Source organism: Echinococcus granulosus (genome assembly GCF_000524195.1).
Source record: "Echinococcus granulosus chromosome Unknown EG_S00109, whole genome shotgun sequence".
Lineage (NCBI taxonomy): Eukaryota > Metazoa > Platyhelminthes > Cestoda > Cyclophyllidea > Taeniidae > Echinococcus > Echinococcus granulosus.
The window spans coordinates 188,942-204,963 of NW_020170489.1; the positions used below are offsets into that span (position 1 = coordinate 188,942).

Genomic DNA, 16,022 nt, shown 5'->3' on the forward strand with positions numbered 1-16,022 from the left:
TACTATACACGTAATGTGCTGATAGTTTTGGTATCGGGGCAACTTTTTCCTAGCCATTGCACCTCACCAGGTGGGCTGGCCTCTGGGTCATGCCAGTAGCCCCCAGCCCCTATGCGAGTTAATTATATATTTGTTTTGTCACAACATTATATGCTCTTTCGTTTTCAAGAAAGTCTTGGGCCGCCGTATTAATGGCAGCGGAAAGAGAACTCAATCTTTCAGCAGGTCCATCTTGATTTCTACTGCCAGGTGATGAACCTTAGCGGGGCGGAAGAAGTACATATGCCACGGCCTGAAGAATCAGTAAAGACCCCAAACAGAAGGGCTGAACCTGATGTCTATCCTTAGCGACTGCCTCGATCTCATGTTATGCAGGAAAGCTATTAACAACTAAAGCGTTCTGGCTGTGAACTAATTGGAAAAGTTTTGTTGCAGAGAATCCCTGCCGTATCTGCAAAAAATCGTCTGTAAAGTAAACCCGTAATGCCTTCTCTAATTGTTCGATAGCCAAATGGACCCCTAATAGATGTGATTAGACGGGTCTGAAATGAGAACAACGTGACAGGGAAAAACAGACGCGAAAACCTTCTCCCACGGGCCTGCGTTAAAGCCCGTCCTTCCTTGCATAAATCTGGTTTCATGTCAGTGTCCCAACGTCTATCAGCAAAATTTGCCATGGATGACGCAATTTCCCTTCTCCGAACCTGTTTTCCAAACCGGATGAAACTCCGGACCCAGCTGAATTGCGAGAGGGATTGGCGACGTTACGGTCAAGTATCCCCTCAGTTAAATAGAGATTTGATGAGTAGCACGGCCGACTCATTGGTGCTCCCCTTGCAGGACCGACTACGTTGCTATGTCTGACGGGGAGGGTTGATCACGAAAAGCGCTGGGGAAGAAGCTCAAAAGTGGAGAGAACCTATGTAATAAGGCGGCTGCTTATTTAGTTATCATTTTTGTTACAAGTTCGCTTCGCCAGATAGACCTTCTAGCCACGTTAGTGGCCTTTGTTCCTTCTATGAGTTGAATGCATACATGTTCTGCTCGAGTACTGTGTACACTTTCGCCTTTAGGAATGTCTTGAGGAGTTACATTGCTTACCAACTACCTACACTCGATACTTGATTTCTATTATTTTACCCTTTATTACTTGTTGCAGAGCTAGTGCAAACGACCTATTTTTACGAGAGCATTTATTTTGAAATAAATAAAGCAGTAAAAGGGTAACTTTTTCAAACACTTTTTTCAAATCCAGGCAAGTATTTGGACGCCTAATAAAAATACTTTCAGACAGCAAGATATTTTGCAAAGTTATCTGTTTTGCAACAGTTTGTGACTTATCTCAAGATTTAAATATCCGTTTGAATTGTTGGGTTCTCCCGATGAGCGCTTACTTTTTAACGCGGCTTTTACGGACGAAGGTCGTTCTTTAAGGTCGTTCTGCAATGGAAGCCCTTGAACTCGCTGACATATTTCCTGGGTTAGATGACGAGGCCCTCGTAAGTTCACTTTATGCTATTTTTACAGTCCAGGGTTCACTGGGGATGGAAAATGCGTGGCCGGCTGACATTTTTAGTGATTTAACTGAAAAGGACCTCGAAGATGCTCTCCTTACGGACATCACTTCCAAGCCGACGACTAAGTCTGAACCCGTTGATGTGGATATCTTTGGTACTTTTATTTTCTGCCTTAATTTCCTAGGATTTGGCAATGACCTTGTTGTAGGTGATGAGGTTGAAGTAAATAACTCAAGTGACCAATTCGCGTCTTCATCAAACCACACGCCTAAAGGTGATTTATTCACTAACCAAGAGGACTTCACTCAAACCATCTCAACTGATACTTCGCCAGAGACAATCCGGCTCACTCCGGAGACAGAGAGCAATTGCTCCACTCCATCAAATTCCGATTCCTTCGCCACATCATTACAACTCTCTCCATCCTCCAAGAAGCAACAGCCGAAACGCTCTACCTATGGGGATATTGTGCTCGAAGAGGTACCTGCTGCTAAGAAATGCGCCTATGCATTTTCACCACCTATTGTGCCCCACGAGCCCAACCCGAGTGCCATTAATCGTGTTCACTACGTCCTGCAGAAGGGACAGACGCTCATCTTACAGACGGAAAAACCCAACAGTCGTATCCCACAAACTGTCAATCCACAGTCCCGTATTAAAGCACTCAATGGTTAGCTGACTATTTTGTATGTTTGAGACCTCTTTCTTCCGTTTAACTTTCTTTTCTTCCTTTATCTCTTCATTAGCGCATCCAACTGCGAATCAAACGGTCTTCCGTAGAGACGCCAACGAGTTCATTCGAATCAAACCACTTGCAGCACATCAGAGGCAATCTGTCGTTTACCCAGTCACTCCTGATTCTCACGCCAGTTCAGACACCGACGGGAGTCCGCAGTCTCCTTCTGACGGCATCGAACCTCGTGGAATGTTTATCTTCAATGCAAGGAATGGAGCCTCAGTCACGTCAACATCGGCCATCCGTCTCACTCCAGCGACAGGAAGTGTTTACACAACTACGGAAAGGTATAACGGTCCCACTTCCTATATCAGCCGTCAGAGCAGTGGTAGCGGCTATGGTGTCGACGTCAATAGCGATTACACCGGCGGATATGGAACGGGTAACTCCTCGGCGCCATATCGACAACAAACTATATTCCAAAGTTCGGTTAGTTTTGATTATCTTTTAAACTCACTCTCAGCTGCTTTTTACTTGTGTACTCCGAAATTCAAAATTTTTTCCACCTTAAATGTTGTAGCTTGATGATTCAAAATACCCTCTGTCGAGGTCTCTGAATTTCGAGATTCTAAGCTACCCAAAGACCGAATTGGCTGGTTTATAGATTATATATCCTGTGACGTAGTTTGTTTACATTCTTATGGCCAAATTCATATAAACACACCGCTGATTTGACCTCGATCGATTTAAATCGCTTCGCTACGTTGTCACGCAATTTGCATTTCTGGTTTTGAAGAAGCGAGAAAAAAATCCACTTCTACTAAAGCAAGTTGAGATAACTATTGAAGACTAAATGTATTTACTGATGAAACACGCCGTGGTTGCGAATTCTTGGTGTAGATTTATTGCGGTGTACCACGATGGCTAAGTAATTATTGCGTTAATTTCTTTGTTTATCATTAATGCTCGTTCTGGTGATTCATTGGTACGTGTAAGTAATTTCTCCTGGGATTTATCTTTTTCATGTCTGTAAGGTGCTTAGAACTGTACCTCAGAGTACCATATTTCTAACCATTAGAAAACATTATGCCCTGTAATTTTAGCACATTTAATAATGGGATTTGGTGTTACTTTTTATTAAGTGATAAAAAAACCAGGCCCACCTTTATTGCAATTTACCTCGATTAGTATAAACAGGTTTTGTAATCACTTTTAGTTTAAACTACGTTGGAATTTGCTGGAAAATAATCACATTTCTTCATTTTAGTATGATTGTCAAACCACACCTATTCCTGGCTTTCGAAAAACACTATAAACCATTTTTTTTCCCTCTGAAATGGAGTGTCTTTGAAATGATCATTCTTAGGAAAATAGTGGCCCACTAGGACCCTTTCGTGTGTATCCGACACCTACACGTTGAAGTTCATCATTTTTTCTAATACTTAATTAATTAATTAGTCAGTTTTCTTGTCATTTACGCTTGTTGAAGTCACGTGCTGTAGTTGCCCTCTCCTACCTAACCCCAAAGTACTTCCACTGTCTGGGGTCGCTGGCGATCTAGGTCAGTCAGTGGGTATTCTACCACGGTTTAAGCACTTGGTCAAGTGGTCATTGGCGTAAGTGATGCTGCGTCGGCCAGGTGTGTAGGAGCAATGCCCCCGCAAGGCATCACCGTCACCTGTGCGTGCGTGTGTGTGTGCAACCCACAAGTGCGAGGACGGGCGGGTGAGCGGTAGTTCGGCCGACTAGCGGCGCGTGGCCGTGCTTATCGATTTCTCCTAGCTGCACATGTACGCGCGTGCGTATGTGCGTGTGCGTAGCAGTTGCATTATCTCACCCACCGTCGCCCCTACCATCGTAAATGACTTGTTATAATGGGCAAGGGGCAATCCCTTCTGACTAAGAACCAGAAGATTAGGGCTCAGCATTCTATCGATTCTACTTCACCGGAACACCCACACGACCAGAAATTTAATTTCCTCCAAAACATCGTAGGTGGGGTGGTGCATGGTTCTACTTTCACACACATGCAAACAAGGTGCACTAGAATTTCTACATTTCCTTCGTGAGCTTCATTTAGCACCATGTCTGAGCCGCAAAAATTAACGGTCATCGTATTAGCTTATCTCTGAATGTATTTGGTTATCTAGGTGGCGTAGAAGTCTATGAAGCCAACTTAGTAACGAAGTCATTCGCTCAACAGGAATGAGGATGATTTAATGGTATCGAAGCCCCTAGTAGATTTCATCGACCGTAATGCGAATATTGGGCGAAATTCTGCTGCCATCCGAAGTGTTTCGAATCGTCAAGTGGGGAGTGCTCATCTTAACCTCATCAAAGTTGGACATAAAGGTTTGGCCTCGGCACTGCCAGTGTAGGGAACGTCTGTTTTCCCCTTTTTCACTCGAGTTGAGCAAAGTTTATGAAGACGGAGGCTAACCAGCGTTACTCCCTCAGCTTGATTCCTGTTACAGCCTAGGAGATCCTCAGATATCGGTGATAGCTTGACAGAATCTAATCTTAGCGTTAGATTGCCAGACGATCGTTTTTGATGGTGTTTCTGAATTTCTTTTATCACTTTAATTCTTTCTTAGTTGTAAAGGTGGTGGGATTTGAGATTGTGTATTTTCCACCAAAAAACGCTCATTTATTTTTCTACTGAAATGAATTTTACCCACCTACCCATTTGGCTTCGCTTTCCAATTAAATCTTACTCCTGGTTCGTCATTACCTTGAATTGGTTGGTGTTTGCATGAATGCGTGGAACTGAACATGGACCAACTACGTGTCTACAACGTAGTCGGAAGTAAAAGGAAAATCCTGGACTTATTCATGAATCTTATTTTTTTTCTCTTCTCGTTCTTTCTACAATGCCCAGGAAGGCGATCAATCTCGACCCTTTTGACACGTTTTTTGACACATCCAACCTATCTTAAGCCTACACGGTGGCCGTTTGCTCCAATTTTTCATTAACGCTAAGATGTATTTGGCCAGAGATGTTATCCGTGTTTGAGTAACAACGTTTTACTGGCTATTTACTCAACCCACGTCTCCGGCTAAGCCTGACATTTTGACCAGGCTTCGTTTGACGAAGGGATGCCAATCTTCTTATCAGATGGCTCACAGTAGCGGCGGTAGCCATAACCACCATGACGGGGTCATGGTGATGACCCACGATGAGCAAATCTCGCCCGCATTTTATTCGCCACCCACCCTAACTTCTCATGTTTTTTTACCATTTTTCAGGCGGGGATTCTCGTTTTAACGGACGAGGAAAAGCGGACGTTATTGGCCGAAGGCTATAGCATCCCAACACGTCTCCCTTTGTCCAAACAGGAGGAGCGTAATCTCAAGAAAATTCGTCGCAAGATTAAGAATAAGATTAGTGCACAGGAGAGTCGGCGCAAAAAGAAAGAGTATGTGGAGTCCCTGGAAAAACGGTAAGTCGGCTCTATCGATGCATTTACTCCTACCTGAACAGTGTGTCCTATTTTGTCTGCGCCAGATTGGCTAGTTGAAGGGCCCGTTGTGTGCTGCCTAGTAATCCCCTCTATCCCCTTTTTGCTTGTGTTGCCCTAGTTTTGTCGGTGCAGTTGTTAGTCAGCAAGGCAGGCGATGGAAGCATAGCAGGACAAACAAACTTGGCTGTTGCCGTCGTTTTGTCAGTAAGGTGAAGGGGAAAAAATTGTCTCAACCAAGTAACAGTGCCTGGGTTTCCATTCAATCAGCTATTCCCTCGAAATGTCGCGCATTTCATCTACTTCTGAGGGGGGTGATTTGTTCCTTCCAGTAATTTTGACCATCTCCTTTTTCTCTCTCACAAATCCACACTTTCAACTTCTTCTAGGATAACGACATTCCTAGATATCGGTTGTTCCTCGATCACGTAGTCTTCACATTTCCAGAATTTCATGGTAATTTATCCTCGTCTTTATGTATTTGATGAGGAAAATCAACACAAAATCACTTAGCTATTAGGACCGACTTGTCTTGTGAATTCTGACGAAACTAATCCATTAATATCCCGTTTGGATCAACATTGAAAGAACTGCCATCCTAGACTACTCTTACCCTCCCCAATCGTCTATCTAGAGCGTTATGGTTTTCTGTTGAGGTGGTATATTGCAATCAGGCATTTGCATTTCATCTCGTGAGTTTGTTGTGTCTTGTTCTTTTGGTGCGGTTGGCTTTAGAAAAGCATCTACCCACTCATCCACCCAACCACCCGGCCCTTCAACACAAGCACCTACACATGCACTCGCCCACCTAAAATTTCACTGCTACGCAGAAATCCAAGATGGTCCACTAATCGTGCAATTCCTGTGTGCAGTTTTGGTACACTTTAGAAATTTGCTCATCCAAATCTTGCTTTTTGCACCACCCCTATAACTCTATGGAAGCCTTTCCATTCCACCACAAATTTCGACTTATTTTGACGAAAAAAGAGGGATTAGGGTCCATTTGAGAGGGCATTACTAGCACTCTTGTGCTAGTGTCAATATTAATGTGTTTACTCTACTTCTACACAATTGAACTGGTTGAATGTGTGTCCAATGCGTTGTGTAAACACGCCTACACTTAGCTGAGAATCCAAGGCCGAGCTGAACCGCTTTATTTGTGGAATGATGGGGTTGATAATCGAGAAGGCAGACGGGAAGATGTTAGTGAAGGTAAAACGTTAATTGGTGTTTTGACACACACTTAACAGGGTCATATTCACTATAGTTTCACTAGGACTAGCATATTCGTCGCATGTGGGAGACCAAGCTCTCTGCCATACTAATGAGTGCGGGGCGCTCCACACGTCCACTAGGTTACGGAAGGGTCCTAAAACTGGTTTGTAGACTCCGGAGAGTGGCAATTGAAGAGGCTGCTCCTGTTGTGTCTCCCGTGGCTGTCAGGCGGTCGATAGGGTAGTATTATGGACAAAAGTGATGGCTTTAACCAGAAAAAACACTTATCACATTAAGTGGTGAAGTCTACAAAGTCGGAATTATTTGTGATTAAAGGATTCGTAACCAATCAGAGCATAAAAGTCTTCAAACTGTTTGTTCCCTTTTTTTACAAATGGACCACTTTTATAAACAGAGATTCGCACACACGCACCCACTCCCATTCTCTCACATCCTCTGACGATGAAAATTCAGTCCCTGGGATACCACTTGTGAATGGGAGTGTGATTAATGCCACACAGCTGTGTGGGTGCTGTCTTGATAACTTAGTAACGGCATTCCCCAAGCTAGTGGATAAGTGGGAGGTGGAGGCATTATCAACTACAAGTGCTTGCGCTCCATTCAAAAGCAGAAATAAATGCAGTATCGTGCGATGGAGTCATGCTGCTGGGGCCGGAATTAGAGGTTTTCTTTCAGCAGGCAGTCTCAATTCTCTAGCCGACGCAATACGGGCCATCCAAAGGCGGGATCAAAGTGCGAACGCGGATGCATTTCATCTGCCGTTTCCGAATGGATTGAAGGATGCATTTATTGGATGGTGCACGCTCTGTACTTTGCTCGAGTGGTGGATTTTAAACAAATGGGGTTTTAATGTTCCAAATGAATCGATCCGTTGTGTCAATAGCAAAGCAAAAAGTTACCCTCGATACTGTTGACCTAACTTGACTAAAACGACCTGGCAGGTGGAATTGTATAGCCTCATCGCACTGCGGTCACTTGAAGGTATCAAGAACAGATGAAGGTAGCATTCTATTAGAGGTTCTTAAACTAAACCAAGGCTAGTTTGTTTAAAAACGGTTGAAGGGAACAAATTTGTGAGAGTTGAAAAGTTCCCTACTGCATCTATCCCTGAAAAGAAGCTTCAGCATGGCGAATACATCTTAGGGTAGCCTGTTTCCCCTCGTCATCAGTCGGTGTGTACCAAGTGTTCAGGTTCGTTGATACAGAAATAATCGTCTCTGGTGTAATTTCGCTACGCAACGGTTTTGTTTTGCGTCGGTTAGTTATGAAGGCAGGATTAGGTTTTCCATGCAGCGAATTGAATATTTACGGGCATATTTGCTGCAATGCTGGGGTGAGAGTGGCAACACCACGGTCGAGGTTACCGCCTTTGAGCCGTCTGGATTATTTTAAATGTTCGCCTGAACATGGTTGAAGTCTTGTTTAGACATCTCTATTCTCGGATGTGGCAGCTTAATTTACAGGGCGTCTCGTTTATCACTGCATCCTGTTCTGTGTGTACGCGCTGCCGCTGTCATCGGCATTTGTCGATTAAAGTTGTCTGGACTGGCTTTTCCACAATATGTGGGCCGGATATGACTGGTGCATATGACAGGGCAGACTTGGCATCCACAACGCTGGTATTTAGCCATCATACTGAAGGCGGGAAGAGTTTTTCTGCCATTTCTCCCGTCTTTTTCCTTACTACTTCTTTATGTGGGATACGAGAGATAGTCTTGTTTCTGCTACCCAACGCTAAGAACCGAGATGGAAAAGTAAAACGCCCCCAACCTCATCAAACATGTTTTCTGAGGTCAGTAAATGTCATGCGGTTGATTCTGGATTAATTATGCAATAGAAACATGTGACTTCACCACCTTAATATCACGATAACTTCTATTTTTTGCTGTGAAGGCAAGGAAAGGGAGTCTCCAAGATTATGGACTTATCAAGGTAGCTTCTTTTCCTTGTCAAACTGAATCAATTCGTAGGTCATCCATTTCTGATCTCATCACCGGTCGTTTGCATGATGTGCAACTCCTTCAAGTTGCTGCCACTCCTGATGCATTGAATGTGTGGCTTTGCAATAGCGAAATGTATGCGCTCTCAGTTCTTTATCAAAAGACGGTTCAAATATCGCTGCCTTCTCAGAGGCAGGGGAAAGAGATATCATGTGGTGCTTAGCGAGCTACTTACGACGGAGTGCTGTTTTTAATGCCGGATTTACTTCTGGGCGCAGAATGAGAAATATGCATCGAAAAGTTCCTTTATTTTAGATCTGACGGGCCAGACGCATAGGTGGTTTTATTTGGAGGCTAAAATGTCATTAGTCTGTGAGCCAAAAATGAAAGCTAAACAATGATTTTTTTGTCGCACCGAAAGGACCTCCGAATCTCGTAAATTGGAATAGGTCACGTAGGTATGCCACCCCGGGTTTCTCACCTGAGCCCGCATGTCACACATGACACGCAGTAAATCAAAGGGAATTGAATTGGATCGGCCGAAAAAGACAAGGTAGAGAGTGAAAACCCCTAGGTTGTGGGGTTTATTCGGTAGCGAGTGTACTCCTTCTATATCGATGGCTTTTTGTGTGACCGTCTGGCCAAAAATGGAAGCCATTTATCCTTCTATGTTTTTCGCTGGTGTGACTCATCACAACTCACTGATCGTCGGATTCGACCCGTACTTGTCAAACAATTGGCGTGATCTCTCCGGCTCATCTCTACGGGTACACAAGCCTTTGGGCTTATGTCATCGCACTGGCATCAATGTGACATTCCAGTTACCTCAAATTTTGCTGTAAGATATGCGAGTCTGGTGGTATAAGGTAACCACATGTGTTCGTGCGAGTCACGAGTACGCGAATTTCACCTATGTAAACAATTTTTTCTCTAGAGACAAAAACATGCCCTCAGTCACCTTGTTTCTGACGCGCTATCCCCCTCTCATCCCGAATTGGAGATATTCTCACGAGTGAGCCGCACCGCGTAAGGTTCTCCGGTTGAATAGTTCTGCCTGCTTCTGAAGGCTAATATCTCATTCAGCAACAAGGTCTTAGTGAAAAATTTCGCCCACAATCCACTACACACGGTGTGAGGTGGATAGAGTGGACGGTTTGAGGATAAGCCAACGATTTTTCTTGCTTCACCCAGTAGTGGTACGCGTGAGTAAACAGGCTATTCTCTTTAAAAGGCAGGACTGGTAAAGAGCAGGTGAATAATTTGTGTTTGAGACACCCACCTACTTAGGTTTTGTGACATTTTTAGTTGATTCATGTGCAAGTGATATGTTTCATCACCCATGTGAAACATCGATGACACTCGCACAATTCTTCATGATCAGGAGCAAAGGATCTTCCTGAAGCTGGTTTATTCACCTTCTCCAAAGGCTTGACAAGCTTTTACAAGCTTCTACGTCTTTGAAAACGAATTTAAATCCGTAGAGCAGACGGGCTCGACCCACACGCATTAAGTTCAGCGCATCTTCGACGGGCGTTAAAAAGAGTGGCGAGCACAACAAGGAGTACCATACCGATAGACTAAAGCTCCACGGAAAATTACACAAGTTTTTTGGTCACCTGAAAGAATCGCGGGATTGGTAACCTAGGCGACATAAACTGAGGTGCAGCCACCATCATTTACTGTTCAGGGCGCCTTCAATGTTTACTTCTCCGCACCGGTCACTAATGCGGATAACGGAGATAGCATCATCGTATACAAAAATCACCACGGCCGTATGAGCACTGTACTTCCGGTGCTGTGGTTACCTAGTTTCTTGCTTGCACCTGGTGCAACCTGGTAGCTGGATGTACAATTTCAGCAATGTTCACCACCCCGTTTTCACACTATGTGCTTTAAACAGTCGCACCTTTACACCTGTTGGTTCTTGTAAACCCTGCATCCATGCTCAGTCGTCTCTCCCCCAAGGTTTTTCAGCCGTCTACGTTTTGTACAGTCAGCTTTCAAGCTAGAAGCATACCTTACCTTCTGGAGATGTTTTGAGAGGAGTAGAAGAGGCGCAAAGTCGATTTAGTGCTTTGGAGTTTGTGGAAGAAAGGAATGAAAGCCAAGAAGTGAAAACCACACTTGCACACTAACTTCAGTTACCAGAGAACAGTTTTGGCACGATCATTTGGGACAGTACGGTTGAACTCTTCTAGAACCTTCTGTCTCACTCTGTCATTGGTGTGTGGGATAAATTCCCACGTTTCCACCGTTCGGATTACGATGCAAAGTGAGGCACTCAGGTTATTTCTCATGTGTTGATGCGATTTATAAGACTCTCTCCTTCGTCGTTAAAATGATCCCCCAATTCGGTAAAGTACTCAGCTCTTTTGTACTGGACAAAAGCGGGAAGCTATCTGCACAATTGTTTGATTAGGCGTTGGCCATGCGTGTAGGGTCGGGTGCTCCACACGCTGAATTAAATGGTCTCAGGAATGGTTGCTGTAGTGGTAAGCTGGAAGTAGAACCACCATGATCGGGATTACCACTGACCCTTTCATCGTCCTTGAAACGCTGACCTTCTACAAATGAGCGGCTGAATGTCCTATCACGTTCGCCTTATGTGTGCTATCGCCACGGTAGCACCCCTTTTTATCGTAGTAACATCAAAAGTTCCCGTTTGACTTGGACGCCCGTCATGGCGTCGAGTGAAATGAGTGGAGGTCGAACCGCTAGAGAATGTAATGTTGCCTTGGCGTTACAGAGTGGAGGCCTACGCTCAAGAGAATGCAGATTTAAAGCGCCGGTTGGATGGTTTGGAGGGAACAAATCGGTCCCTTTTGAGTCAGCTGCGTCACCTTCAACAAGCGGTGAATAAGTCTTCCTTCGCGTCTGCCAATTCTACGTCCTCCTCTTCTTCCTCGCCACCACCATCGTCAGTATCACAAAATTCCGGTCCCGCCTCCTCCATGGGTTCCAAAAAGTCAACTTCTCCTTCCACTGCCCTATCCTCCTCTTCCTCCTCCGCCTACCTGATGGTTTTCTTAGCCTGCTTTGCGGCTCTTTTTGCCGGTCAACCTGATGCCTCCACATCAACATCCCCTGGCTCCAGGTCATACGTCCCCGCATTATCCTCATCTTCCAAAGCGCTAGCCACTTCTGGCCACATTGTGGGCGACTTGTCAACATTTGGCTCGTTGCATCAGGTAGGTCCCGTGAATTTCTGAGGACTTACTCATTCACAGTAAATACCTTCTTAATTCAGCAGTCTTCGTTGAAACTTAAATAGAAATAGTCATGTTTTACGAAGACGCAAAAGTCGTCGGACGTATCCCACTCTGTTACCACTAGTGCAGCGTCTGATTCTTACCCACAGACGTCGCAAAATACACGAGTCTAATTAAGTCGAGAAAAGGCCTAGCATTCACTAATTGAAGTCTATCATAGATTGGATACACGTGGACGGCAAGGACGCAGAAAATGGGTCCACGATTAGATGGAGACTACGCTCGAGGACCCAATGTGAGTTACATGCGAGAAGTAACGAAGGGAACCGCTTCCATCTACCGCATGCATGAGTGGGCCCGCACTGCAGCCTACTTCAAGGAGGAGCAAAATTCACAAGATCAAGAGGCGGTCCGTATCAAAAGTCCAGGTGAGTTTGGGCCTCCGTCTCTCATTGGCCATTCAGATGGACAAAGGCAAAAGTTCGATAGAAGTTGGCGTTAATATGGACTAAATTCTGGGAAGTAATTTTGCAAAAAACAAACATTAATTCCCTGCTAATGTATATTTTTTAAATACTTTCTTAAAACTACATGCTGAATGCGAAAACTGCACGTTTTCTTGGTACACCAGCACTAATTTACCGACAAATTGCCTTTTCAGCATTTCGAAAATCAGCAATTTTTATAAATCCTATGGAAGACCTCTCCAAACCTCAGTCTGTAGAATGTTCTCTTTCTTTCGACTCTTGCTTTTCACGAATGTGGGCCTTTGGTGACTTGGAAGCCGGTTAATCACATAGGCTCTTTCAAGGTTATTGTCTGATGAAAAAGAGATCACTGAGTTCACCTCTTGTTTATACCACGGCTTGCAAGTCAATACGGAGACTTGATTGACAACTTTACGTTGAGTGTTATTAGCCCATTCAAGGTCTCTTTCTCTGCGTCCTTCAAGGTCTACCCGACGGTGAACAAAATCCAATGTTGACATTAATTGTAGGAGTGTGAGAGCTCCTGATAACCTGAAAGGCGTGCAAACTCTTGTGTGAGCGCGTCAATACCACAAAGTTTCTCCTTATCGAGTGAGTCTTCATGTGCTTTAGCGATTTGTGGTGCACTTCATTGGAAAAAGCGCCTCCCGGCTCCGTGGATTCGCGCCTCGGTGGGTCCGATAGAACTTCGCCAGCATTGTTGCAGAGCCTTTGTCAAAGCACTTCCAAATGCCATCTTTTAACAGTTCATTAAGTGAACCAATTGCTTCATGAGTTTGCCCCATAAGTGATGACAATGAGACACTAAGTGTTGGAGATAATCCACTCTTCCAAAGTCTCTGCTGGAAGCAAGTCCCCATAAATTGCTCAGTCGCACGAACTAAGCAAAAGTCAGCAAATTCCCTTACTGTCTAAAATAGAACAGTTAATGATTACTTTTAATTATTGTTAAATCGGCGAGCTTCTATCTCACCTAGCAGTTCCCCTCAAAGAGCTAAGAATAGCAACGACCAATCCGGAGAAAAACGCTTGAGTGGGTGGATCTGAAATTGATTTAGCTACCTGTAGACCAAATACTTGCCAGGCGATCATGTTGCTGTCCCTTTTGGTGGTAAAAAAGTGGTGCCGACAGTGAATAGGCTATGCTAGTATCCTGAGGTTTTTGCTCATTTCGCAACAGTTTACTATCAACTAATCCACTTACTTGTCATACACTCATTGTGGTACAACCTGAAATAATCCATCTTTTGACACAAGTACCCAAGTACACTGGTAATCCGATAATTGATTACCACAGTTTTGACAACTCACGTACCCAGTGCAATCGATCACCAGTTCCTTTGTTCTTTCTCCAATCTCGCAGTGAGCCGGTCTCGCATTTTGGGCTCTGCAAAGGACTTCGACGAATGCGAGCCAATGACATGGTGGGAGTACTTCTTCGGCCAATCAGGCGCTGAGTGTCGTGACGACAGGGAGGCCACCAAAGTGATTGAAAATGACCCCCTTGTTAGAACCAACCGACTTGTCAATGCGGTCAACAGCACAGTACAAAATCAATTTGTCCTGGCAGTAGTCCAACCGAAATACGTTCCTGGACTGGCCAACGGTATTCTGCTGTCGGCATGATCTTCCTCCAAATTCGTATCCTTCTATCTTTTAAGCGGAAAATCCCCGTCCTGCCCAAGGTTACGTGGTCTTTCAGGTAACAGTCAGCTACTTGAGGGAGTTCCTATCTGTCACTGTATCGTTCTGTCCTGATCTCCCTGTGCTTGCGTGTAAAGTATCCAAAAGCCTAGTCCGCTACCTTGGACATGAACCGTCATTTTTGCTGGTAATTTCAATCCTCCCTCCTTGTTTTGCATTTAACTTTTCCCAAAAAGTCAGTTGATATGTTTTTAACTCGAATCGTGGTGTGGGTATCGTCTTTCCACTGTCTCTATCCTCTCGCTGCTCCCTCTGCCCTTCCCTTCTTGCTTACAGTGCTTATATTTAATTCGTTTTGTAAAGTGGGAACGCTCCGCCCTTATGTTTATTCGTATCTTCATCATCATCGACGTTATAATCTGTAATGTATTATTGGTAAAGGCATTATTTTCATTACCCATTGTCAATTTCGCACGTAATCGGGAAATAAGAACGCAAGAATGTCTACTGAAATTTTCCTGTGGTCGTCAACGGGTTCGCAAAAATTCACGGGTGAGACAGTCTTACTGCCGCACGTCAAAAGCTAGCCAACACCTTTTAATAAGTTTCACTTAATTACCAAGTCGTGATGAGGATAAGATATTTCAGCACAATAGCACCGGCTAGAGGGCAAAAAATGCGACTCAAGGAATCAGAAAGCAGAATAAGCTCAAGTTTTCTCACCACAAGGCAAGTGATTCCAGGAGAGATGGAGGGAAACCCAGCCCTTTAAGATGGTTTAAAAAGAAATGCGATCCTGCCTACATCAGTGGGGTCATTCGGACAATAAAGCAGACCTAGCTAGGCAAAGAGAGAACTGGTTTTGCGTATACAAAAATAAATTCAGTTGGGTGAAAATGTTTATCAACGCAATCGTCTTCAACTCAAGATTTAAGACACCAAATAACCAATCATGCGTCGACTGAAAAAAAACTTGCACTCAGAGTATACTTTGGACTCTGTGTGAGTTCTTCAAAAGCGCCAAATAGTTTAAATAAACTTAGAAGCTACTTCGTGATGTTCGTGACTTTTTCAGGAGTACGCAGGGCTAGTTATTGGAAAGCAAGACTAGTCGTACGGATAATCAAGCAGCCATCTTCAAAAGATACGAGTTTAAGGCGATTAAATATGAAGAAACGTAGAGGGCATAATACAAGCTGAAACTCTGACACAAGAAAATGACTGGGAAGTGTGGTCGTTGGTATTTACTTGGGGTTCGGGAGTTTGTCAAAAGACTCATCCAAAAATCTTCCTTGGCGCACGGCATTTATGGAGAAGAGATCTATAACCAATCAACTAAGGATACAAACAGGAAATATTATACCCTAGTAAATAGTTTAGAGCTTTATAACTTTGACTTAGAGATGTGAGTCAACAAATACACTAACCACGAAATACGGATTTAGTATTTAACGAACCCACACACAGTAGAGTTTCAAATATTAATGAGAACATCTACACGAAAATAGATTCCGTCTTCTGAATTCTACTGATGAGAAACTTATAAGAAGTGGAAATGTAAAACCGTACACGTCCGATAAAGGATACAGGAGCCAACAGCGAAGGCAGTCGCAGCAAGAGCCACGAACGTACTTTTGTTTTTCCTGGACTTGTAAGCAGCCGCTCTACGGAAGTTAGCAGCTTCCGTGTGCTTCACAAAGTGTTGTAGCATTTCATTTCTCAAGGTATTTTGGGGCATTTTGCGTACCCAAATGAGACCGCCCTGAAGCAGACTTACCAAGGTGGGCTAGAATGTACGCGTGAAACAGAAGAGGGATAAGGGGTTAAGTAAACCAAGGGAGGAAGACCAAATTA

At 44.1% G+C, this 16,022-nt stretch overlaps 1 protein-coding gene across 1 annotated transcript; it reads left to right on the top strand. All coding sequences in view use genetic code 11, as the record gives it.

Annotated features, from left to right (window-relative positions):
• Nucleotides 1–1,445: 1,445 nt before the first annotated feature.
• EGR_08531 (Cyclic AMP-responsive element-binding protein 3-like protein) lies at nt 1,446–14,150 on the top strand (the record flags this gene model as incomplete). Its single annotated transcript, XM_024497780.1, has 8 exons — nt 1,446–1,499; nt 1,533–1,671; nt 1,702–2,187; nt 2,264–2,682; nt 5,440–5,633; nt 11,574–12,015; nt 12,257–12,464; nt 13,888–14,150. 8 exons carry the CDS (start codon nt 1,446–1,448, stop codon nt 14,148–14,150), a joined length of 2,205 nt encoding a protein of 734 aa, XP_024347816.1.
• Nucleotides 14,151–16,022: the final 1,872 nt, after the last annotated feature.